Raw genomic sequence first — 25,061 nt, 5'->3', positions numbered from 1 at the left:
CAGAATAATTTTGAGCATCTAAGAATCTTTATAACGTGCGTTTATAACGTTCAAGAACATTTTTGCATGCTCCTCTCACCAAAATGCGGCTGCCGCAGAATGGATGAAACCATCGGCTTAGAGATCAACAGCATAAAGCCATAGCAACTGGACTATCGCGGCCGGTAAAGGAGCTGAATTGAAGCGCTAACTTGCAGCTAGTAATTATTGAGTAATATGCTCTGATGTATGGCTCTTGTGTACGTGCGAGAAACATAATACAGAAGCAAGCAAAACAAAAGTCTAGGGCTATTTCAGTTCTGCACAAAACTAGATGTCTGCATAAGCTAAGCCTCTTGAGTACTACATATACAGGGTCTGTCTGAAAAGTAATGTCAGTGATTATATCGTGAAACGAGTATACTTCACAGCGTGCTAGGACTGGTTGTGATTCATGGAGGGGGAAATTTGTTCACGCACACGCAGTCGCTTAGTCGTCTGCAACCGTCTGGAGAGAGAGGACAGGCTTTTTTCGTGAAATTAGTTTTCGTTTCTCGTGCATGCCGCAATGCATCGGTGTGGAACTCGACAAGTCCGCAGTGGAAACCTTCCTTCTGATAAACACAGCCTTTGGTAATAATTGTTTGTCGGAACGTCAATTCTACTGGTGGCACGAGGCCTTTCGGGGAGGTCGTGAAGCGGCCAATGACTAAGCCCACGTTGTTGCGGCCATCAGTGACCATCACCGATGAAAACGTGACACGTATGCGAGATATTTTGAGCTCAGACCGTCGTTTTAATGTCCGTTTAGTTGCATAGAAAGTAAACATACCAAAAAGTACCGTTCACGATACTTTCACGAATCATTTGCACATGCGAAAAGTGCGCGCGAAGATTGTGTCCAAGGTGTTAACGGATGACCAAAAATTGCAACGAGTTCAAACGTGGCAGGAACTTTGGGACTTGTGTGAAAGGGACCCCTACTTTCTAGGCAATGTCATCACAGCTAGGTGAAGGGCCTTGCGTTGTTGAATAAGACACCGAAACAAAAACTCAAAGTGCCGAGTAGCACAGCTCGGCGTCCCCTCACCCCAAGAAGCCCACAAGGAGAAAGTCAAAGGTCAAGAGCATGCTCATTGGGCTCTTTGACATCAAGGGGCTTGTTCACCATGAGTTTAATCCACATGGTACAACCCTCAACGCCGAACTGTTCGAGCAGTAAACAGCGCTAAACAACAGGACAAGGAAAGGGACACAGAATACAGCGCTGATTACTGCTCGTAATCATGAACCAACCAGCCCAGATGCATACTCTTCTGTCGAACTCTACGCTGAAGTGCTCAAGAGACTCAAACGAAGGGTTCATCGCGTCCTGCCTGACATCACGAGAGATTGGAAACATCACCATGACAACGCGCTAGCCCACACCACCTTCCTCGTGACATGCTTCCTGGCTGATTCAAAGCTACCAACGGTTCCCTATCTACCCTAGAATACTGACGTGGCTTCCCGAGACACCTTTTTGTTTCTGCTCTTGAAAACTCCCGCGAGAGAACATCATTTCAGGACAGTTGACAAAGTCAAAGATGCTTGCACCAAGGCTCTAAAGGACATTCCTGAGGAGGCCCACCATGACGGTTTCGATGCCTGGAAATTTTGCTGGAATAGATGTATCGACGAAGGAAGATCGTATTTTGAACTATTTTAATGTGTCGTACTGATATGGTCAATAACTTTTTTATTCAACTAATTTATATTCCTTTTCGGATATAACCTGTAGATACAATGAAATAAAACTAGGTGGGCAAGTAAACCCCTGGTTGGCAATGGCCTCACTCTGCGTCATTAGCGCGGTAACAAAGGACCCTACTCAACACGCTGCCCGTGGTTTGAGCTGCTGCAAGGCCACAAGGCGGTGCCGAGATAAGAAAAATTGGTTCAATAAATGGCAGTAATTTGGGAAGCGTTTATTAATGCTGTTACAGCTCGCGTTGTGCGGCAATGAATGGAACGGATGTCAAATTCCTGAGACGCAACGTGCCCAATCATCACTCGTCGATATGAAAAGACTCCACCGGATGGTGCGACGGGATTGTGCGCCAGTACAAATCCTATTGACCTTTGTACTACGCTCTCTCCCTCTACGGCAGGGAATAGTTCCTCCCCGTATTTCTCTGTGTGCATTGACCCAACGTGGCCTACGTTCACTCCCTCTACGCCAGGGAGTAGTTTCTCCCCGTATGGGTTGACCCCGTATGATATGTATGGGCTGTGTGGGTTGACGCGACGTGTCCTTTATACGCAAAAGAGAATGAGGTTAACCGGATGGTGGAGTGTGTAAGAAAACCAGCACGCCGCCGCGTGGAGACAGATCTTCTCTGTCCTTTCTTTCGCTTCTGTATATTTTTTTGTCTTGGAGCGCACTGCTCACTCCTCATGATATAATAAATTTGTTATTGTTAGAATTTTCATTAGTCGCTTAACCACTACTGGAAGCATTCTACTGCCGACCATGCCATCGAACGAGGCGTTTTTTGTTGTAATTTGGCTGGCGCAATAAACATTTCACAACGTGCATGAAATATTCTAACAAACGTGGCTACCATTAGATGTTAGTAAAGGCTCATCTGCACTAAGAATTGCTGACAAATTACGTTTTCAGCAATGTTGCGGCAGCCATCTCTTAGTAGGTTTCTTTTTACGCTACAATTGAAACTATGAAAATACATCGCGCACATGAATCAACCACCGATGTTTTCTCGCACGAGCTTGAGAATCGGAATTCTTCGCAACACTCCTTTCAAGGAGTTCAATATGACTGCAGTCTTATGTGCCAGTATAATAGCCCACTTGATTCTGCACACAAAGGCACACACAAGCTTACAACATTTTGATGCGGTTCTTTAGAGGCTTAGAAAAGCGACGACACCTTGCCTTCCCTTCCGAACCCTCGTTGATGGTCAACCTTGTTTGAACTCCAAGCAGACGCTTTTAAATGTCCACCAAACGCCGTCTCCGTAACAACTGGCGGGAACCTTAACAATGCGAATGGCATTCTTTCCCTAGTTCAGCCGTTTATAGCCCTTCCGTCCGTCCGTCCGTCCGTCCGTCGTCTTACACCAACCCAGTGACCCAAGTTGCCTACATGCGTGGGACACTAGGTATCTCCTCCCGCTAGTCATGCATCGCAGTATTTCCATTGTCCTTATTCCATTTTCCTGATATCTTACTCTCGTCATGCTGTCGTTGTCTTACTTTCTATCCCGACTCAGTGGCCCACGTTCTCTAGAATAGGCCACTAAGTATGGGCTCGGGGTCGCGATGCCTTCGTGGACGTTGCATTGCCATCATTCCAGCTTTGTCACCGACTACGGCATGACGAGTGTCATGCCGTAGTCGTCACCCCATACTCGTCACACAGTCGTCATGCATTTGTTTACACACCGCCATAGTGATGTCGTCGTGGTCGTTCAATCGCCTTCGTTGCAGCTTCGTGATCTCACTCTCGTCATGCTTCCGCCGTCACTCCTACTTCAGCCCTGTGGTACAAGTTGTCCAATAGCTTGGACCACTGTTCGGGGACCTGATGCTGTCGTGGTCGTTGCGTCGTCTACATTCCTGCTTTGTCAGACTGTCACCATGCCGTGTACTTCACGCAATCGTCGTCACGCCATCATCGTCACGTTGGCGTGGAACCATTGTCATCATGTCAGCGTCGTCATCCCATTGCAGTCATTTTGTCGTATTCGTGCCACCTTCGTCGCTCTATCAACATCATTCCTTGTGCGTCGTTCCATTGTACTTATGGTGTGGCCACGCAATTGTGGTGATGCCGCCATTGTTATGCCATCGTCGGCGGGTCGTCGTCACACGGATGCTATCGTCGCCATAGCATCGTCATCGTGCCGCTTTGGTCGTACTGTCGTCTTCATTCCCGCTTCTTCATTCGCTTGTCGTTATATCATCATCGCAACGCATCGTCCTCACGCAGTCATCTCATTGTCCTCATGACGTCGTCACGTTATCGTCGTTACACCATCGTCATAGTTTAAATAACCACATCCCGTTGTCGTCATGCTGTTGGAATCGTACGCCTTTGTTATTCGACCGATATGAATTCCTGTTCGCCATTACATCGTTACTGCGTCAGTGTCACACAGTCGTCTTCATGCCTCCATGCTTACGGATCACCTTGGCAAGCGAATGCCATAGCAAAGTGGGACGATATCGGGCTATTTGGCATATAACCCAATCTACGGAGGTCTGATAGTTACCACTACACGTGATAAACAAATACGACTTCAGGAATATGATCTCTCACTACATTACTCTATTGATATTCGCATTACCAATGACACTCATCGCGAGAAATTTTTCTCCTACTGTTTAGTTTGTCGGTGCTGCCGTAGAGTTCTGGGGTCCACTCATGCGCAAGCAGCATATTCTAGCTCATATTGAACACGACTGTAGACCTAAAAGTGCCTGTGGTGAAAGTGACTGTAGTGTGCGCTCTATCCACTTTGAAGAAAGCATCAGTACGGCGGACGTGCCTTTTTGACGGCGCTTATTTGCCGCCATTATATTTAATAAAATTACATGTTCGGGCTTTTGTGTACGTCAAACAATTTTTCAATCGATTAAAAGCGCGAACTGCCAAGGAAGAAGGAGAGCGTATGCTGGCATGTGCTGATTGAAGGCGCGCCAAGCACAGTCAATGACATGGCAAGCCTTTGATATTCTTGGATATCGAGAGCCAATCTCGAAAGACCGAGAAGACAGCGCTAGAACATTGCTGCCGAAAGGAGATGAAAGTAGTAAAATCTACAACATTCCCTTTTCGCGAAAGGCGAAAATGGGCAAAACTTGCGTTTAGTTTTGCCTGAAGCGGTCAAGTTAGGCGACACCATGTCAGACCATGACGTGGTTTCCGTAATATCAGGATACAGAAAGTTTGCTGCACACTTAGCCGCGAACCAATTCACCGATAAAACTCCACAGGCTTCGCGCATAGAGCTACGAATGAAAGGACTCGCGATAACGAGTTAGGTTTTTGTGCCCACGGTGCCGCTTAACAGAGCTAGTTCAATAGTAGATGCTCTTGATCATAAATCGCCCCTTCAACAGCGCGAAGCAGAAGTTGTGCTAATAGTGCGAATAGGTGCCTTGGTACGGCCTGGCGAGGTACTGTGGCGCCATCTATGGTGCACTCGTTGAATTATGGCTGTTGTCTCCAAAATTTCAATTAGAGTATGCTCTACTACAAGGAGTATTCTAGTACCTTCTAATTTCAATGCACGCTATCGAAAGTTCTATATTTTTTGGGAGGGGGGCGGGGTTGGAGGTGCACGTTTCTCTTGTGATCTATTTTGCCTTCTGCGCGATTACACTTCTGTCGCCAAGAGACTTCAAACACGATAGACGTACCAGTGAAAACACTCAATATGGCGTGCTATCCCAAGTAATGCTTGATTGATTGCACATCTCAGAGTCAAATATGACGCGCACAAGAGTCACGATGAGCCTGTAGAAGCACTAGGTAAAACTTGCTGTCGCAAGTAAAATTAAGAAAAAAGAAAACTATCGCGTGCGGTCATCCTTATCTACCCCCACACATTCTCCTTGTCTTTTCCAGAAACCGTGCTCACCAAAAGTCTGTGTTCCCCAGCCAGTGGCAATGCCTGTCTTTGCAAAGAAGTCTTGGTCGGTCCGCTCAGGTAGGCAGACAGGCCGAATGTACTCGTTGAACGTGACGGGACGCTTGAGCCGTAGTACTGCAATGTCGTTCATGAACGTGTCCTTTTGGAAGCTGGGGTGCGCTCGAATGCGGGACACCTCAAAATCTTTCACGTTCACCGATGGTTCCTGCATGTTGTGGGCACCTAGCCTGATGGTTATGTTGGCGGCTTTGAGCCTGCAAGAAAAGGCAAAATGTGCATGATTAAAACGTGCTTCCATTTAGCAATTTTACGAAAAGCATAGACGCGGATGATTGCATCGCACAAGTTTCCAGTGAATCACAGAGCATTTACAATAACTAGTACTTCCACCCTATCTTTCGAAGTGCTTGCTCTGCGGCGTAGATAGGCATTCAAATATAAGTGGGATGCTCTTCACATTTAGAATTTGCATTAGTCGCTTAACCACTAGTGGAATAATTCTACTGACAACAATGCCATCGAACGAGGTGTTTTTTCTTGTAATTTGGCTGACGTAATTTCCATTTCACAACGCGCATGAAATATTCTAACAAACGTGGATACCACTAAATATCGGTAAAGGCTCATCTACACTAAGCATTGCTGACAAGATTACGTTTTCAGCAATGCTTCGGCAGCCATCTCTTAGTAGGTTTCATATTACGCTACAGTTGAAACTATGAAAATACATCCCGCACATGAATCAATCATCGATGTTTTCGCGCACGAGCTTGAGAATCGGAATGCTTCGCAATGCTCCTTGCAAGGCGCTCAATATGACTGCAGTCTTATCTGCCCATACAATAGCACGCTTACACCTGCACACAAAGACACACACAATCTCACAAAATCTTGTTGCGGCTGTTTAGAGGTTTAGAAAAGCGACGACAGAGGCCTATAGTTGACAAGATGTGCTGCTACTATGCGTTGACTCAATGTTAAGACGGTGGTGGTGGCGGGTTGCTGCAAAAGGCGGGTGTAGCCATGCGATTAAGGTCGGCAATTCCTCTGTACAAGCGTCTCTCACAATATCACTGCGGTGTCTCACTACGCGTCCATCAAACCAGACTCTGTTAAAAATGCTATAAGGAGAAGTCAAGTTTCGTTGCGTGCTTTAACTTGTCCCTTGGGGAACACAAGATGTTGCCGGCACAAAAAGATAAGTGAAACCGCAAACATACTTCTTCCTTGTAAGTAAAATTTGGCCGCCTAGCAGAAAACGACATTTCGGTATTGTACAATGCCAGACAGCTTTGTGTGATTACGTAGGGCTTGATAATTGTATCAAAGATTCCAGTTTCAACGCAAGCGAGGGCTTGCTAAGTTATCGATAACGGATCGCATACCATTTTCAACCATTCACTCTGCAACATGCAGAAATGTTTTGTACTAGTATATCAGTGCCACGTGTCTTCAAACAAGTTCTTAAATTTTGGACATCAAGTTAGCGAAGGTGGCCGGCCAATGGCTAATGACACTTACGAACGAAAAGCATTGCGAACTCGATTCCTGACCTCCTAAATGGAACAGACTGTTACGTAAATTCGGAGACACGTGCAGCGATTCAGTAAAACACGTTGTGGGGCTAGTTGGGGCATAGCTTTCAATAGATGAAGCGCCAATATTGAAGCGTCATTTATTGAAAATGAAGCGATTCCCCCTGGTTTTTAGGAAAGCTGTGGGAAAAGTGCTAAGCGAGAACACTGATGCTCCTTTTCTAAAAAAACTGGGCCCGTATTCACAAATAGCTCTAGCGCTAGAAATATTTGTAAGAGCGAATTCCACCGAGCTCTGATGCTTTAAATATTAGTAGCAAAGGTGGCGGCCAACTGTAAAGAGAACTGACGAAAGGAGAACATCATGCATTCGGTACCATTTCTCATCCGTAAGCGTTGGTTGCGATTGGCCTGAGGCCTTCGCTAACATTATGGTCAACATCATGATCAGCTGGCATCACCTATTTCGAACAGTTCTGGCGTAACGGCATATTTGGTATTATTCGCAGAACATCTCTAACGTAAGAGAGTTTACCCTCCGCGGTGGCTTAGTGGCTATGGTGTTGGGCTGCTAAGCACAACGTCGCGGGATCATATCCCGGCCGCGGCAGCCACGTTTCTGTGGGGGCGAAATGCAAGAATGCCCGTGTCCCGCGCATCGGGGGCTCGGCAAAGATTCTCTGGTGGTCAAAATTATTCCGGAGTCCCCCCAACTACGGCGTGCCTCATAATCAAATCGCAATTTTGGCACGTAAAACGCCAAAATTCAGCGTAAGGGTGTTTTGCCATTTCTGGACATTCAGGCACCCGCTATTCGTGTCAGACATTGTCGTGGTGAGGGCGCGATGGCAGAGGCGAGTGCCAATCTACCGATGCCCCTTCAATGTAGGCTCCGGTTAGATGACAGCGACAGCTTGGCCTTAACATTGCTTCAGTGGTTCAGTCATTGAAACGGCGTTGGTGGACTTATCGAGCCAATTTGATCCATTCGCAGCAGCGAAAATGTCGAAATAATTAGCGGCAACGTTCCCAGCATTTCGTCGAAGAAAACTAATGACTGTGTGCGTTGTTCTTTGTTGTTCTGTTACTCATTCTTTTTTCATGCGAACTAATCGAACATCGCCCCCTCACCCCCCCCCCCCCCCCTACTCTTCCCGCTTTAATGCCGGCCAATGAACACACACACAAAAAAAATGCCACCTCGTCATGGCTTGTACTTGCCACTTGGGAATGCGAACGTTGGAATGTGCGAATATAACGCTCAGTTCTCTGCTGATGGCTGACTACAAAAGCAATTGGTGTTTTTGTCGGTTGCATGTGTGATTCAGCGTTCGGAAAACTTAACGCAATACCGCGTACTGCACTTCTAGTACCTCTTCATACTTGTAAACATACGCTTTTCGAAGGCGTTATTAAAGCACCAGTTCGAGAGCGCATCCTGTACATTTGTCGGTCTTGCTCATCGAATGAGGCCTCGAATGACCAAGTGGCGCTTTCACAGCGACTCGTGTTCTGCTACGCACACGGTATCAGACGGGTCTCCTGTGTGCGGCTGCCGACGACACCCTCTACGTTTCCTTTCCACTCATAACAGCGTAATAGGCTGCGCGTCGTTATTTTCCTGCTTTTGTTACCTTCTACTTTTCGCTCCCAAAGCCTTTTTCGCTCGCTTTCCGCTTACGTGTTCCTTTCAAGGTCGGTCAGGGCCGGAGAACGTGTTGACATTCTTCCAGAGGCAAACAAATGGCTTGAAGCCTGTTTCCACGCGCTGGCAACTGAATACGTAATCCCTCCCCGGTGTTTCTCTGGACTGCACGAAGGCCAACGTCACGAAATGGCGTCAGGCCGGCTAGACATCCGGATATGAAGCGTATCACGGGACAGCTTCTTTTCATGCCAGGCACGCAACGAACGCCATGTTAAGCAGTGGGCTCCAGTAGTCTGCCCACCACGTACGTTGGGTCTACTGTTCCACCGCTGCCGCAGGCTTGAATGATGAACGACGTCTGTGGCCAGTTTGAGTAAGTTATCGATAAGAATAGAGCGAATAACGTTAATATAGTGGGAAAGGGTGTGTTTCCCAGAGACTCAGTTACAAGCGTTATTATGAAACACGTCCCAAACCATTACCACGTGCGAGGAAAGTTTACAACGCTCTCGGCTATCGCAGCTTAAATCATTCGAGCGTGACATTTACCACGTGCTGAATCGTCATGAAAGAACGGCAGATGTTATGCGAGCTTCTGTTGTGATGACACGGGCATGCCTCACCTTTGCCACATGGATACAGCAGTAACACATCAGCACTAAACGAATCTTCTGCGTTCTAAGCGAACAGCACTATAAGTAATTGCTTTGCGGCAATGTCAGTTACGAAACTGTCAAACTTTATCCTAGCCCTAAAGGGGGATTCTCTGTGTTCTTTGTTTCTGTGCTACAGTCTGTATTAATTTTCTAGACATAAACCACACGCTTCCGTCGTTAGACGTCTGTGTTAACCTTGGAATATTTATCAGGTTTTATGTAGCTCATAAATAACCTACTCTATACGACGTGTGTCGCAATTTAGATAGCAAAGCTCACCATCGGAAATTTCTTTTAATTACCAATATTTTGTTCGTTGAAAAGAGTTGTACGATGAGGCTTCGAGCTGAAAAAATAATTACCATTGCCATACAGCTAATTCGCGACGACAATCTAGATTAAAGAAAGTTTTTGTCAGAAGCAACAATGACACATGAATCTCAAAGGACAAATTTTAGATGAATCTTGAACTGGCCTTTATTCTCATGTCCACGCTAATGGTGCACGCTTATACTTTCGAACTAGTAGCCGCAGTATAAAACTTTGTGCGTAGTTTCCGCCCTTTCACGCAATTGCATGTTGAAACGCCTTGACTTCTTTGCAGAGTCCGTGCTATATATAGTCCTCACCAGAAAGAGGCAGCGGTTGTTGACGGGAACAAACAACTGTATAATAAACGAACTTAACAGATTACAATACATTTAGCGCACATTATACGAACTCCACACTGATAAACAAACTGTAGAGGCTCCCTGCATACGTCACTGTCCGGTGGCCAATGAACTTCGGTCACGGCGGTGACGCGCGCCGCATGCACACGCGATCGCTGCAGTGGCCCGAGGCAGTTGCCCCGCTGATCCTTCTCGGCGTTGACTTGCCACACTTGTTCAGACGTGCGCTGACCACCAAGTGGCCGCCTTGCAACCACCAACCAACGAGGCGCCGTCACGTGGCGGCTGCTGCTGATTCACATTTCCGATAAGATATGAGAAGCAGGTCGGTGATCCCGACACTGTTTAGAACTGTAGCTTCACACTAAGTTCCGGCAACTTACCCATCTGTGCAGTGGGCAGCCGTGATGACGTATCTGTTGCTGATGAGGGCTCCACCACAGTAGAGCTCGCCTGTTTCTCTTCTCAGTAGGGCAGCCTGTCGTAGCGTATGATAGCAAAACAGAGCTTCTTTTATGACACAGTCTATTTAAGATGTTACAGTTGTAAAGGTTCTACGAAGTCTAGACAGCCTAATTCCCTTTCTTCGAATCCCACATAAACGGTCATTCGAATAAATAGCAGACTTTACAGGTCGCTGCGGCTGAGTGCTAAAGGCTGCTCTGCTGCTGATCGCGTGGTCGTGGGCACGATTCCCGACGGCGGCGGACGCATTCCGATGGAGGTGGAATGCGAAAACGCTCATGCGCTGTACTTTAGGAGCATTTTAAACAGTCGCACGTGGGTCGCAAATATTCAACAGAATCTACGTCGTATCTCATAGCGAACTTGCTGCTTCGTGGCAATAAACGATGTCAATCAAATAATAAACCAAGGAACGAATGAATGAAGGAATGAAGCAATCAATCAATAGACAGTTGCAGCCGTTGAACTCATGTAACTTCCTTTGCTTATAAGGTTTGACTCACGAGGTGATTTATTCTGATTAGCATTTAGCCCTATCTTTTGCATACGCTGTTTATCGACCACGAAAGCAGCTTAATTGCACTCTTCCAACTTTGCATTGTACCTGAGACTATGGCTGACGCGACGGCATGGGTGACACTGTACGCCTGTTGTGCTCAAGTCGCGAAATAAAGTCATACATAGCGCGGATTCCAAATATTTCGACTGCTATCGCTGTCCAACGTGCTGCGCCTTCTTCAAGCGAATTCCAAATTTCTTCGTCGTACTTACCATCCACGCCCATTTGTTGGGGGTGGCTTCGTGCCCACCGATGATTCTCTTGTGAAGTACAGGAATTCCGCATGCTGAAAATGACACAGTAAATTGCTGTTATAATATTGGGCAAAATTGATTATGTTAAGATTTTCTTCGCTGAATAAACAAAAGAGAACGTTACTTCGACGCGAACATAGCTGTGCATCTGAGGGCGGCTAAAACGTTGATGGAGCAATACTTGAATGTGCCCTTAAAATGAAGTATCTGTTTCGAAATCAGATATTGTTTGTTTTTCCCGAGCTGTTTCATGTGTGAAGCAAATTGTTTAAGTGAGACCTATGTACTACATGCCATTACTCTTTCCTTTCTCCATTTTCGTTGTTCCTATTTCCTTTCATTTTCGTCTTTTCTTTTTTCTCGCTCCTTGCTGTCTGCTGCCTTTTGGACCTTCTGATTATTAGGACCAGTCAAGTTGCTTTTGTAGGAAGTTTTTTCCTAATGCCTTGGCACTTTGTAGCACTTTTTTTGAATAAAGGTATAAATGTTCCAGTGCCGCCACTAATGCGCGTCTGTTGTGTTTTACATCATAAAGACGCGCTTTGTTTACGTGGTGCGTGTTCGGGCAGAAGCTGTATGGGCCTTCTTTATTCTTTCACCCCTTGCGCTTCCTGACCATTCTATTTCGTTGAAAGAACACTTGCGTCGGTTATTCTCCCTGCGGGTTTTTTCGCTCTGACTCATTCGGGAAAAAACCATTTCGCAGATTTTTCTTCTCCTCAGCGCACGTTATATTTCTGTGCGTGGTCTGCCGTGCTGCCATTTTAGCTTAGTGCAGTTCATTATATCGGTTAATTCGTTTATTGGCTTAGTTATTTGGGGATCGTACAGCATACATGGGACCAGAGTAAAATATATAAACAAAGCAAAGAAAGTAGAAAAAAAGGCAACATTATGAGTGACAAATGGTGAATTGCTCCTCCGAAGTCCAGTTATATGAAACGAACAGCTCACACGCAAAGAGTGCATCAGAAAATACGAACTTTATCAATGGACACAGTGGGGCCTGCTGTTAAAAGAAGCACTTCACTACATGTGCAAAGCAAGCAAGGTGCAAAAGCAGGAAGAGGGGTAGTATAAAGGCGACTAAATGTTTGGCTCAAACACACACCTGTAGTTCAGGCATGAAAATGCGCTGATCACAACACAGAAATGAATACCTCGCTCATATCAGTGTGTGAATTTTCAGGTTCAGTATTCATATATTGAGCACAGAGAGGCTAATAGCTTAGCATTTTTCGGTTACACCAAAACGAGTATTCTAATAGCACTCACCGTCACCGAACAGAAGAGTGCGGACAATGATTCGACGCAGCTCATCACCCCATTCACCCTCATTACCACATTAACAAATTAGAAAGCTCGTGTTTGAGGCAAGCTTTCAGTAGAAACATTGTTATAAAACTGATCAGTATAGCACTTGCTCTGCCCCGAGGCCCCAATAGAGAAGAACAGGCATGCTCTAACCGCATTAGACCAAACGTGGCCAACAAGGACCACTATAAGCGGGAGATTCAGTAAATGGACTTCCCTATGCGCTGAATGTGCAACGATTCCAGGGACATGCAAAATGTACCATATGACTGCTGCCATACTTCTCTGAGAGACTGTATACGACGGTTGCTTTATGCCTGCAGCGCGATTCGATCTTGGAGCTGCGGTTCTTATTGGTAGTCTTAATATCTGCAGGCCTTTCTTAGACTTTCAATGTTAACCAACCACTCTGTATTTCCATCTCGTTTAGTGTTTATTTTCTGCGCTGAATGTCTTGTGCTCTCGAATGGGAGCAAGAAGGACGCAGACTCCTGGTCAGGCATCCACTTGCCTTTTGGTCTGCGCGCTAGGCAACTGTACCATATGTTGTCTGAATAAACTCTTTGACTCTTTTACTCTGACTTTGTGAATAAGCTGAGCGTGTAGGTGGGGCATCCATCAGAGTTTGCGTCGTTTCGTATGCTTGTGTGATTACCCTGCGTACCATAGTTTTCACCTAAGTAGAATGAAAAACTCTAAGTCAAACTAACATCACCAGATTAAATCAAAATAAGCATCTTTGCCTTTCTGCCATTCTAATTGTACGTAAATATTTGCGCAACGCTATGTTAGTGGCTTCTGTTTCTGACATTGTCACTCTCTGTGTAACGTTTTCTGAATATATCTTCATTGCCTTTCCATCAGGAGGCTGCGGCAGGATACGTTTCTAATTAAATTCTTTCACTGAGGAGAACCTACAGAAGATGCCGTAATAAAACCCTCATGCCAAAGGTGCTGGCACGGAAAGCAAGAAAAAGCGGCGGCAGATTTGAAATCCTCAATATGTGCATGCCGTCCGTGAAAAAAAAAAACTGTGACAGCAATTTTGAGCAAGGGTGTGTTTGTGTTTAGTTTATTTGCTGGTTTGTTTCAATTTTATACCTGCAAATTAAGCAACATAGTATTCGATATGTTCGTCCACTTGGGGCCGTAGAAAAATTTCTTACTGCGATCAGTCGGCGTCACATTCTGATGGCAACAGTCCTTGCACAAGCTTTGTATAACCGTGGTAGTTAAGTGTTCGTGGTACTGTGCTGCTCTACCTGAGGCGGTAGGTTCGAATCTCTGTTGCACTCTCATGGAAGCGGAAGGCGTATTGTACTTCAATATCAGTCTACGTTACAGAATCTCCCGTTTCGCGTGGTAGGAACTATTCCGAAACCATTGATAGTTATACTCCACGCGCTCAAGTGTTACTTCAGACATTTAAGTTCGGTTAGTTATTTTTACGGTATTAATTCGACGAAAAGTAATGACTTCTATAAAATGTCGTAGACCAAATTCTGTGGCCGTATTGAATTAATTTGTGTGCTTCATAGATTCTGGAAAGAAATTGCACGTTGTCATACAGCTGTTAGCCATCTGTTCAAGAACTCCACCTACATCACAGTACGATAAGAGTGGTTCGGAAAGCGAATGCAATCCTTACCAGTGTCGCGTGGGGCCAAGTGCGGACCGATAAAGACTTGTGGCGAGTTCGATGGCGGGCGCGTGGATGTCTGCCAAAGGTATGTGGGCCTAAGTAGATCTCGCGACCTTTTAAAAAAGCGGTGCACTTTAAGGGCAACATGCGCAATGGGTAGCGGCACCTTGTTTGAAAAAAACTAAGTGGCAAGAAATAACGCGATGTTTCTGGAGACAGCGACTGAGCTTGCGTTTGGACAGTGAGCATTTTATGTTGGTCGTATGAGCTTTTCGTGTCATTTTGGACTATGTAACGTCATGTCATTTGGAACTACCATTCAGTAAGAATGCAAATCATTTTTGTTTTGCTGTTAGTCTGGTCTCCTTGGTTAAAATCTTTGTTTTGATTTATTGAACTGTAGCGGCGCAACTATCGCCCGAGAGCCAGCGAAGAAGACGAGTGCTCATGTTGTGCGAGTACTTCTAACCATACGGAAAACCGCCTGCTTCTTGGCCAGTCCCCGATAGTGGTTACGCGCCACTGTCTGGGATACAAGACAAGACAAGACGAGTAGAACACGCTAGCACTTCATCTGTGTTGGCCGGCCTAAATTAACCGTGACTATGGCGGCTGCCTCTTCGAGGCCGGCTCCCACAGTACCTTTAGATTTTCGCGCTTCAGTTTACATTCGGTGCCGCCTTGTGTTCGATTGAGTACGGTAAGTAAGATTGCTCGGTACTCGACGACACTCACACGGCCGCATTTCCCGGAGCTCTGGTGGCTCCGGCTTTGTCGCGTTCCTCTTCATGGGAGAATGCGGGTCCGTGCCGGGCCTTACGGCAGGACGCCTCGTTGTGGCCCGGTTGGTGTTGATGCCGTCCTGCGGTTTGTTATTGGGACGGCTGTTCGGCTTGTTGCCGGGGTAGTCACTCGGCCTGCTGACGGGGTAGCCACTTGGCTTGCTGTCGGGGTAGTCGCTCGGCTTGGAACTGGGATAGTCGCTCGGCTTGGCACCGGGATTGCTGCTCGGCCTGCCACCGTTGTTGGGTGTTGATGCCACGTGCCTCTTTCGCCGCAAGAAAATTGTTTGATGCAGCTGTATTTTAACGTCGGAAGAACAAGAGATTTTGTGTGCCCGTATAGCCAAGAATAAAAGTGCACACATAGGTTCGTAAGCTCATTCTAGTGCTAGGTTGCACTGAATTGGTCCGCTTGCAATGTTCCCATCATTTGACCTAAGCATTCAATTGATAAAAAGTGCGCAAGCAGTTTCTGGACCTTTCCTGTTTTCCTGCTCTTCATTCTTTTGACAAATAGGCTGCTTTATGAAGCAAGAGTGTCGAAACTAGACACCCGTCGAAGACCAATTCAGAGAATGTGCTTGCAGGTAATCTGACCGTAATGAAAGTTCGTTTTTCCTTCACTTCATCAAGGAAACCCTTGCAGTGAAGAATTACAGCTAATATCCATGCCATGTGCAAGATAAAGTACACGTGGGCGAATGGTTGAAGTTTAAAATACTAAACAAATATTACAGAACAGCTATTCGTCGCTAATCATACAGTAGCCATTCGTTATTGGCTAGTTCATTTGCAACCAGGCTTTAAAGATGTTGAGAGGCTGTTCATGAGTTTTTTTTATGACAATTATTGACTGTAGGTTTAAAATTGATTCTATGTGACAGTTATCCCTCTTTCTTGTGCTAGTCAGTACAGGCATTGTGTCTAAGTACACCAAAAAAAATATTTGTGGTGTACGTTGATGCGTCTGTGTCTTACTATTCGACACTCTATTCAATGTTAGAGGCTTACTAGTCGTATTCTATTCATATTCGGAAAGGCTGACATTCTTCTACTTCTAAAGTAAACACAAAACTACAGGCATTGGAGCATAAATTCAAGTCTGGGCGCACAGAACATCAGCAATAGTTCAAAAAACCTATACATACAAACAGCGCCCTAAATTGCAATGCGTCTATTGGAAGTCAGGTGGTGCTTAAATCAAGTTCCCATCAACTGTCCAGACCATCATAGAAATTCACCGTGACATTGCCTCGAAACTTCCGGTAATGGTTATAACTCCGACCGGAACAAATATTAGAAGTTGCAAACAACAAAGGAGGCACAGAACTTTACTTTCGAGCAATATCGTTTGTCCGCACGCAAATGCGTCGACAAACCATCGTACTTTCATGCGTATAATACTATCTTTGTACTGCGGAACGATGCCGCTGGCCTCCAAAAGCTATTGATGCCGTTTCTGACGAATATCGGTTCACGAAGGACTCTGTAGCTGTCTAAGATTTAATTTCTTCGTTCAATCCACAATGTGTTCGTAACAGCTGGCGACTTGCATCTTACAAATTGCACCGCAAGAAGAACGTTGCTCATATCCGTTGATAAATTCGGAATGAATGTTTTCGTCCCCCAAAATTCTGCGTTTGAAGCACATGGTGTCGCGATACCCACACAAGAACAGTAGATTTACTTGTTTCTCTTCGCTCCGGCTACATTATTGTAATTCAATGAGGTGCCTCATGCATAAAAGATTAGTTGCTTGGAATTAATAAAGAAACGGGTTCGACTAGTGCGAGGTCAATGTTGCATGAATTCTTTCAAATAGCGAAAAAAGTCGTCCAGATTTTTTACTTTCATTGTGTGCTCATTGCGCTAGCCTAGCTAATGCTGTGTTTTCATTGTCTCTGGAAGCGCTGAAAAAACTGTTGTGTGATGACTGTCGTTTGGTTTACTTTGCTTTTGTCGCTGAGGCACTAAGAAAATGTCTGTTTACTTCAATTTTAAGTGCGCGATTTGGCTTTCTTTATGCCTTCTCATGCACTTCGAGAAAAAAAAAAGAAAAGCTTCGGAAACGTCCTGAACACGGAAGACGGAACGGCGGGTTCATCCATAATTTTTGTGTAAAAGAGGAGCTGCTCGTCCAAACAACAAGAATGCAACTTTTGGCCGTCTGATATGAAGGCGTTGTTGAGACAAAAAGATAGGACTTTGTGGTAGAGTGCAGAAACTTTCTTTATTCCCAATTCCGGTGACATGTGCGTTGTGTGGCTTTTTGTGGTGGTGCCGCATAAGTTAGATACAGAGTACTTGACCGCTAATCTTTAAACGTTTTACATGTGTTCGAGCTATGCTAGATATTCAAGATTCTGCAATAAATCTCAGTTGCTGGTCAGCAGTCGTTTTCTCATTCCTTGTTTATGGAGCGACTTTTTGTCAGTTTTGAATGCCAACTCGTCCTGCTTTCAATACTCCAAGAAAACCTGTGCCCCCCCCCCCCTTCGTATTTTGTAGCAAAATAAATAACTGCCGTACCTTTGTGAAATTTCCTATCATTCTTCATTGAACACAAACCCATTGTTCCTACTACGTTTATACGCCATTTCCTGTGTCTACCGGTTCGCTGTGAAAGCCATATCACTTTCAAATATTTGGTATTCAATGTGCTTTTAACTCACAGGCACGACAGGCACATTTTAATGATTCGCTTTGACACCAACGCGCTTCGCTACTCGTTCCCTTCAACTTGAATCTATTTGTGTAGCATAAAAGGATACAGTTCACAAACTCTTGCTGGCCCATTTCTGTTTTTTTTTTCAGCCATATTGCGTTCTTGGTGGCAAAAGGGCCACTCCCTTAAGGAATACTTAAAGCCTTATGATAAACAAAGCTACAGAGGCATTAACGATAAGGAAGGGTTTAGACGTAAATGGGTGGAGCCTGCCTCTGGGCTAATTTTCCACAAGGGCGATCAAGGGTCCGGGAAAGTCGCGAACAGAAATAAGAAGTGGTGACGAAATACTATATTGAGTGCTAGTGACTTGTCATGAAACTCACATGGTCGGTACCGCCGCGGTCCGAAGTGTCCGGATAAGCCGGTTCCTCGTGCAACACAGGATGCACAGGCCGCGAGCCACCCGTCGAGCCGATCGCGTGCGTCGTCGTTCGTTTAGTCGGTCGCGAAGGGCTGGGACTCAGGACGGTGGAAATGACGAAGGTGCCATCCGGTCGCCGAGGTATGTTCGTGTTCGCCACAAACTCGGCCGGGCAGCACACGCCGATGTGGTCATTGTCTATAGCGCACGTGTACTTGAGGAACATGTCCAGACTGTCTAGGAACACGGGCAGCACGCACAGTCTAACGGGAGTGCAGCAACCCTTGCTTCCGCTGGGCGTTAGGCAGGCGTGGTAATCGGCGCGGCTTCCGAACTGCGTCGAACGCTCGAGAGACCGCTGCAGCTTGTCGATGAACCTGGAAATGGCGTTGCTGTCGCTGACCGGAGCGTGCCGGTGGCGATGGGTATCGGCAGGGCGGCTCGGAGGGCGCGCGTAGTTTGACGGATCCGGTAAGTCCAGGGACGTCGAGGTCCGATCTGAACAGGAGGAAGAAGAGGTTCAACTGAGTCTTAGCCAAACAATTACAGTACCTTTTTTTCTGTTGTGAATATAATCATATGGGAAGCCTGACGGAACGAACTTTAATGTGGATCTGGACTCGTGAGGCGGTCCGTTGCTTTGTTTCTTTAATTGAATGAAAGAATCCGCTTCGCTTCATTTCGAAGAAGCAACTACAACTTTTCTGTTTAAAAAAGAACTGCGATAGGCATATACAGCGTTGCAAAATCTCCATGGTTTCAGCTGCAAAGATAACACGCTTCTTTCTTAATCCTACTTCGGGGTGTATATTTCTCTCCACTTGCCTTAGCGTTCAAGAAATGCGGCTCAATATTTGAGAAGCACTGCATGGCGGGCGAAAGGCAGGTGGACAAACATCCCGCCGACAAACTGTGTTTCATACCTACTAAATATTTCTATGCGGGCTTGTAAATGCAGCGACAAAACGTGATTGGCAATGAAGGTCCAAAGCCGCGGCCGTACCGGAGGTGACGTGTGCGTAGGCTGCGCCTGCGTCGCTTGTCCGCCAGTAGTTGTCTCGTTCAACCTTTCTTCGTCGTTGTCTATATTGTGTCGGTCTTTTGCTATTGCTGCTATTGAAACACATACAAGCATACCGAAGGGAGATCGACGCCTTTGCGGGAGGAACAACGTTCGATAAAACTAAGAAGCGTCCGACTCGCTTGGTGACTGGCTTGCTCCAAGATGGTGCGCCGCGTGTCTCGTGTACTCCGTCGTCCTCTTCTTGTTTGTTAAATGTTTCCACGCATACCCAGCGACTGCTATTGTTTTTACCTTAGCCCTACAAAAAAAAAGAACATCGCGAAAGGAGGTAGGCCTCTTTTCGCGATATAAAAGAATGAGTTTCGAAATATGAAAGAGTGAGAGCACGTACTTCGCAGAAGGCGATGTAAGTAGGCCTCGCGCGACACGCACGTATGCTTACATTATGTGCAATAAACGTAGAGGCAGGAATGACGCGGACACAATTAGAATACTCGGCGCGGCACATTCCCTATGCGTCAAGCGTGTTGGTGAAGCCACGCATGCAATTAACGCGCGCCAACAAGCTATATTGGGACCGCGCCAAGTTTCTCTAATAGTGTAGCTGGTGGTTGGAAACGCTACTTCTGAACCTTAGATTTATGATACATCAGTTATCCAGCCATGCTCCACCTGCCCACGGGGAACCTGTTTAGTGCAGGCGACTTCAGAAAATGGATGCAAGGGCCCTACACTCCAGCGCTCTAAGAAGACACAGCAAGGAGGCAGTGAGGGGATGTGGTGTGTAGAGAAGCCACAATAAGTTTCGTGCGTCATAGTGGACAGAACGGGGCTTTTAAGGAGCGTTGGCCACTGAGTACTTATTTTTTTCACTTCAACAATTTTAGGGCATCCACCCATCAGATTGGCACTCCCGAGTCGCCAGGTCGCTCGACCTTAACTTCTGTCATTAGCCGCGTCGGGGCTCCTCCGCCCCGTCCGCAGCTCGCAAATGTAAGAAGCGTCGGACTGAAGTTTGCCGCGCCTGAACCGAACCGCCAAGAGGATGAAGGAATGCACTTGCCACCACTTCGTTTTTACTGGAGGCGACCGCTTACTGTCCGTGACAGCGGCTGTCGCCTGTCGCGTATCCGCGTCAAAGACAGCGTGCCGGGTGCGTGAAGCAAATCGGGCAGTCGAAGTAGGCCGCGTGTAGCAGCTTAAGTCAAGGTACAGAGGAGTAATTTGTTACGCACCTCCCGAAGGCTTGGGCCAGCTGGAAACGATGTCGACTCGGTGCTCCAGATGCTCTGGGTCATCTTGTGTTTTGCCCTCTCGCTCTAAGCGTCGTTGAAGGAGTGGGGACAGGGGACGAGTTTGTGAAGAAAAAAAGACACGACCGATTAGATGAATTTGTCGTTTTGATTTTACAAAGATGCGACTGTTCGATTCGAACTCAAACAATTTCACTTCGCATGCTGGGTGAGCGTTTGGTGTCTGCTTTTTGCCACGGCTGGAGTATCAAACTGAAGGGAACGACATGCTCTGCATTCGGCTCGAAACATGTCGGTTTAAGTCGCTGTGCTGACACTATTCTTTAAATCCATGTATTGAGATCTTTGTCCGATACTTCTGAAAACAACAACGTCCTGCTATACCGAAATTTGCTGGACTGATTTCTATGTATCGTTTTTATGCAGCATTTCATTGCGCCATAAAATGCGCGCACTTTCATGCGCGCACTTTGTATTAGCGGTGTGAAAAATATTAATATTTAACTTATAATACGGCACATTCTTGGTTCCGTATGGTGTTGCCTTTCACATTTTTCAGCTGGCATTAAATTATTTCGTTTTATTGGATAAGTCGGGTTTCTGAAACTCATACTGATTTCTAAAGTGATATCAAATTTAGTGGTGAAATATATTAATCGCATTAAAGTTATGCGAGCTTATATCGATGAGCCAGGGTATGACACCTACTGCCAACTCAAAATATAGGGGTAAATGAAAAGCTGCACTTGCCTAAACGCAGGTTTAGATAATTTGCGGAATCGAACGAACACATTTAAAGGAACAACAAAACGTTCAGGGGAACGTCACCGAAAAACGCACACAGAAAAACTGCATCAGCATTACGAAGTGTTTAGTTCCTATATCAGGCGTCGTGGATGGTATTGGTAGCGGTGTTGGTAGTAACAGCATAACATGAGTGGTTGTAGTGAATGTTTCAGTAATCGAAGTTGAAGGAGACGCATCTCTAGTAATTGGTTAGCTTTTGTACTAAATCTGCCTCCATTCCACCCTGTGAAACTGGGTATACAGCGAAGCTGTTGCCGACGTTAGGAAAGCATCACGGCTACTAGTGACGTATGTCACACGCACGTGTGTGGAAGTGCAACATGCATGGTCATTCCTCAAAGGCCACCGCCAAGCGCAAGTGCCTTATTGAACTAATTCAATTTTGCAAAGTAAACCGAGTCAGAGAATTCTTCAAGTACCAGTTGCACGAAAACTGCCGACAAGAGAGCTTCGGGTTGTAATTCGAACAAACTAGAATAACGGCATCGTTACGTCACGATATCGCATGATGACGTAATCTGATGACGTCATCATTCGAAATGTAACGTCACACGATCACGTCTTCGTCAATTGATGAGGTCACCTGATGACGTCATGTGATGCCTCTTGGAGAAGCAGCCCACTGTGCGCTTCTCAAGTGTTTGCACTGTCTCCGGGATGGGTCCACATTTTTGAAGGAGCACCGCGCGTGCGTACACAAAAATTCCTGAGCGACTAGAGGCCAACAACTTCGTTGTAAAAAAAGATAACCTTCACGTTATGGTTGCGCGATGGGAAGAAAAGCTGCCCAGACCGATTGATTTCAATTTGATAGTAATGTCTATTTAGATTGGTGAAAATCATTTGACTTTATTAATCTGATGAGTATACCTGTACAAGATGATATCAGTACCTGAACACTAGACGATTACTTAGGTGCTATATTGGGACATGAAACGCGCGCTGTCGATACAGTATGCTCCACCTCAAAAGTATTCCGTTTACTGAAGGGAGCTAGCTCACCAGCAAAAGAAGAAACGCCATGGCATCGACTAAATGCGAGTATGTAGTAACATTCGTGGGGGTGCCCGTCACCAAAAGTCCATGACGTCCTTGTCAGTGCTTTCATTTGTCTTGAAAAACCTGACAATTCGCTGATAGACCATTGCGCGGTCACTCTTCGCATAAGGTGAACCGCACGCTATGACACACTTCAGTTTCACACCGGTGGCCCCTACTAATATGGAAACGCCAGTACACTGCGTCAGCCAAGGGTGAAAAGCGGTCAGTGATGTAAGAAAGCAAACGGCATTGGTGCATTATTAAAACACCAAATTATAAGCTTAGGGCGCGTTCTTTTGTCCCCGGCCACATAGGTGGAACGGATAAAGACATAAAGGACCAACGGGCCCTTCGAAAGAGAAGGAGGTCAGAAAAAGAAAATTTCAGCCATAATGCAAACACAAACAAATTAGGAGGTCATTGAATTAATTAAGAAGGTGAGAAAAACTGCGCATCAAGAAGGCAGCCGAGCTTCATGATCGTTCCCTACCTTGCGTGTAAATCGACTCGTTGTCCGATTGGTTCCACACGTATCCCGCGACCCGCGGTCCACACACAACGAGTCCCCACAGCGCGAAGGCGACCAGGCGAGCCGCGCGGGTCATCACAGGCGCTTTCTGTCTTTCACGCTTGTTGTTCCCAACTCTGCGGCGGGCGACCTCTCGTCTCTCCGACGGCGGCCGTCACCTCGTTGCGGGTGCGACGGCGCCGACCGAGCGGTCCTCCTCCAAACTTCGCGGCATCTTCTTCGGCGATGTCCCGGTGGCGGCTACCAGTGCGACCTGCACTCCCGACGGACTCGCGCGGCCGACCGGTCAAGTCGGCGAGCACCACGGGCGCTCGGTGGGGGTGCCTTCTTGCCAAGGTCGCCGAAGGATATCCCTCGCCGCGGCACTCTCTCGCCTTGTGTGTGCGCTGGTGTGCGTGTGTGTGTGCGTACGTGTAGGCTTTGCTCTGAGCGCGATTTCCTCCGCCGGCGACCTCTTCCTGTGCTGCCTGCCTGCCGCTGCTTGCTGCTTTCTGCTGGTGCTTCTCCGTTGCTCGAGGCGCCCCTTTTTTATCGTTTCGTGCTTGTTTGTGTCTCGGCGATCCTCTCTCTCTCTCTCTCTCACCTCATACAGACAGGCTCGTGGTGCTGGGAAATTGCCCCGTGCACGCGCTCACCGCACGGTTGTGAAATGTTTATCTCGTTTCCTCTCTTTCCTTTTTTTTTCTTTTTGCCCACAGCGTGTACGGCTGGGTACGAGCTAAGAGCATAATGCAAGTTCGAGAAGAAGTACGTACGTCACGGGCTTACACTCTTCTAGCAAAGAGGAGGAGTGGGATGTGCCTTCGAGCGCGATAGGCTCGTGGTTTTAATGGGCACCGTTTCCGTGTCGAGTGGTTTGCCCCGGAACGGAACCCAGAGATGGGATAGGGCCGGAAGTATTTCGTGCCGGGGCGGAAAGGGGCGACGTGTTACACAGTGCCGGAACGCGCACTAGGACTGGGCATGCTGTGCAGAGATTCGACAGCCAGAGTTAAAAAGGCGAAGCATTCCGCCGTCTCTACATTCTCCTTGAAATGCTTTGCTTGATGACTGGTGGCAAAGAAAGGAAGGATCTGTGCGATTTTGTGGCAGTACTGAACTGTATTCCGCCCGGCCCTTCGCTGTTTCACTGAGAGCCTCGTACGAAACAAGTATGAGAATGCTACTTCACTTATCAATGGCGGTCAGTGAGCTGGCTGCCCCATCAGCCGCTTGCATGACCTTAGATACATTAGTTCGAACAGCCGCTGATTGAAATTAGCAAGCGAGCGGCAAAAATAGGAGTTCGGCGTTGTATTAACTTTTGTTTGAGATACTATAGATCTGATAGCACTGATGAGTAAGGAAACTCCAATGTAATTATGCTGAAATGGCGGATAGAAATTATGTAGGATTGATTATTTTACCGTTATGTTTTTCCCTTCCCTATGGGCAATATTTCGAAGCTGCCTTTGCATCATTAGGTTTCCAGCTGCTGTTTATTCATAGTCAGGAAGTCTTGCAGACCTAGCGATTATTGCACATAGGTCGAATACAATGCGACCAAGCACAGCTTCAAAACACGTGGTATGCTTCTGAACTTCAGTCGATGCACATTGTCTATGAAGTCGCGCAGCAATTGGTTGCTTAGTTTTTTCAAAATTAGGTTCCTGAACACTGCCACTAGCACTGAAGGAAGAGGCCACATGAGGAAAAAAAAACTTGCTGTGTTTCTGGGCGTCTAACAGCAGACAGTTTGCACTTTCTGTAAGTCTGTATCAATATGTAAACAGCTATACTTAACATCCTCGTGCCTGGACGTGCTGGCCTTCGTAAGTCGGAGTTGGTCGACGACATCTGCCGCTAGTAGCAGGAAATAAACTCTGGGCCCGCTGCAAACACGTGTCAAACGTGTCCTTGGACAGAACGGCTTGTCGTAATTTTGTACTGGCTCGAACACACACGTGACCGCTGTGGCGTTCGGTCGAGTCCGCGCTTCCGAGCGCTCAGAGAAGCGGTCACCCCAACGCTGTGGCCACTTCAATGTTTTCCACGGTACCACTATATGTGGGACTTTCTTTCCTGGTGCCATACTTAGTGGTACTAATTTCGTGTCATCATCAGTCTATCTTTAAATTCACTGCTGGAGCACAAACCTCTCCCAGGGTTCTCTATAC

The 25,061-nt window shown here is 46.5% G+C and overlaps 1 protein-coding gene across 2 annotated transcripts in view; it reads right to left on the bottom strand.

The window, feature by feature from the left end:
• LOC135907140 (serine proteinase stubble-like) overlaps positions 1 to 23,346 on the bottom strand; it is a 32,666-nt gene extending 9,320 nt beyond the window's left edge. Inside the window, exons 1-7 of one of the 2 annotated variants that reach the window (XM_065438793.1) lie at positions 22,867 to 23,346; positions 20,511 to 20,594; positions 18,214 to 18,749; positions 15,116 to 15,428; positions 11,383 to 11,456; positions 10,530 to 10,624; positions 5,625 to 5,890 (exon numbers count right to left, since the gene is read on the bottom strand). In XM_065438793.1, coding sequence (XP_065294865.1) covers positions 5,625 to 5,890; positions 10,530 to 10,624; positions 11,383 to 11,456; positions 15,116 to 15,428; positions 18,214 to 18,749; positions 20,511 to 20,594; positions 22,867 to 22,981 — 1,483 coding nt within the window. In that variant the 5' untranslated portion in view covers positions 22,982 to 23,346. Of the gene's footprint in view, positions 1 to 5,624; positions 5,891 to 10,529; positions 10,625 to 11,382; positions 11,457 to 15,115; positions 15,459 to 18,213; positions 18,750 to 20,510; positions 20,595 to 22,866 lie in introns of both variants that reach the window. The other variant, XM_065438792.1, reaches the window with a different exon arrangement.
• Between the last annotated feature and the right edge of the window lie 1,715 nt (positions 23,347 to 25,061).

The sequence above is a fragment of the Dermacentor albipictus genome, chromosome 4 (assembly GCF_038994185.2).
Source record: "Dermacentor albipictus isolate Rhodes 1998 colony chromosome 4, USDA_Dalb.pri_finalv2, whole genome shotgun sequence".
Lineage (NCBI taxonomy): Eukaryota > Metazoa > Arthropoda > Arachnida > Ixodida > Ixodidae > Dermacentor > Dermacentor albipictus.
This window is presented reverse-complemented; position numbering and strand designations above follow the sequence as displayed.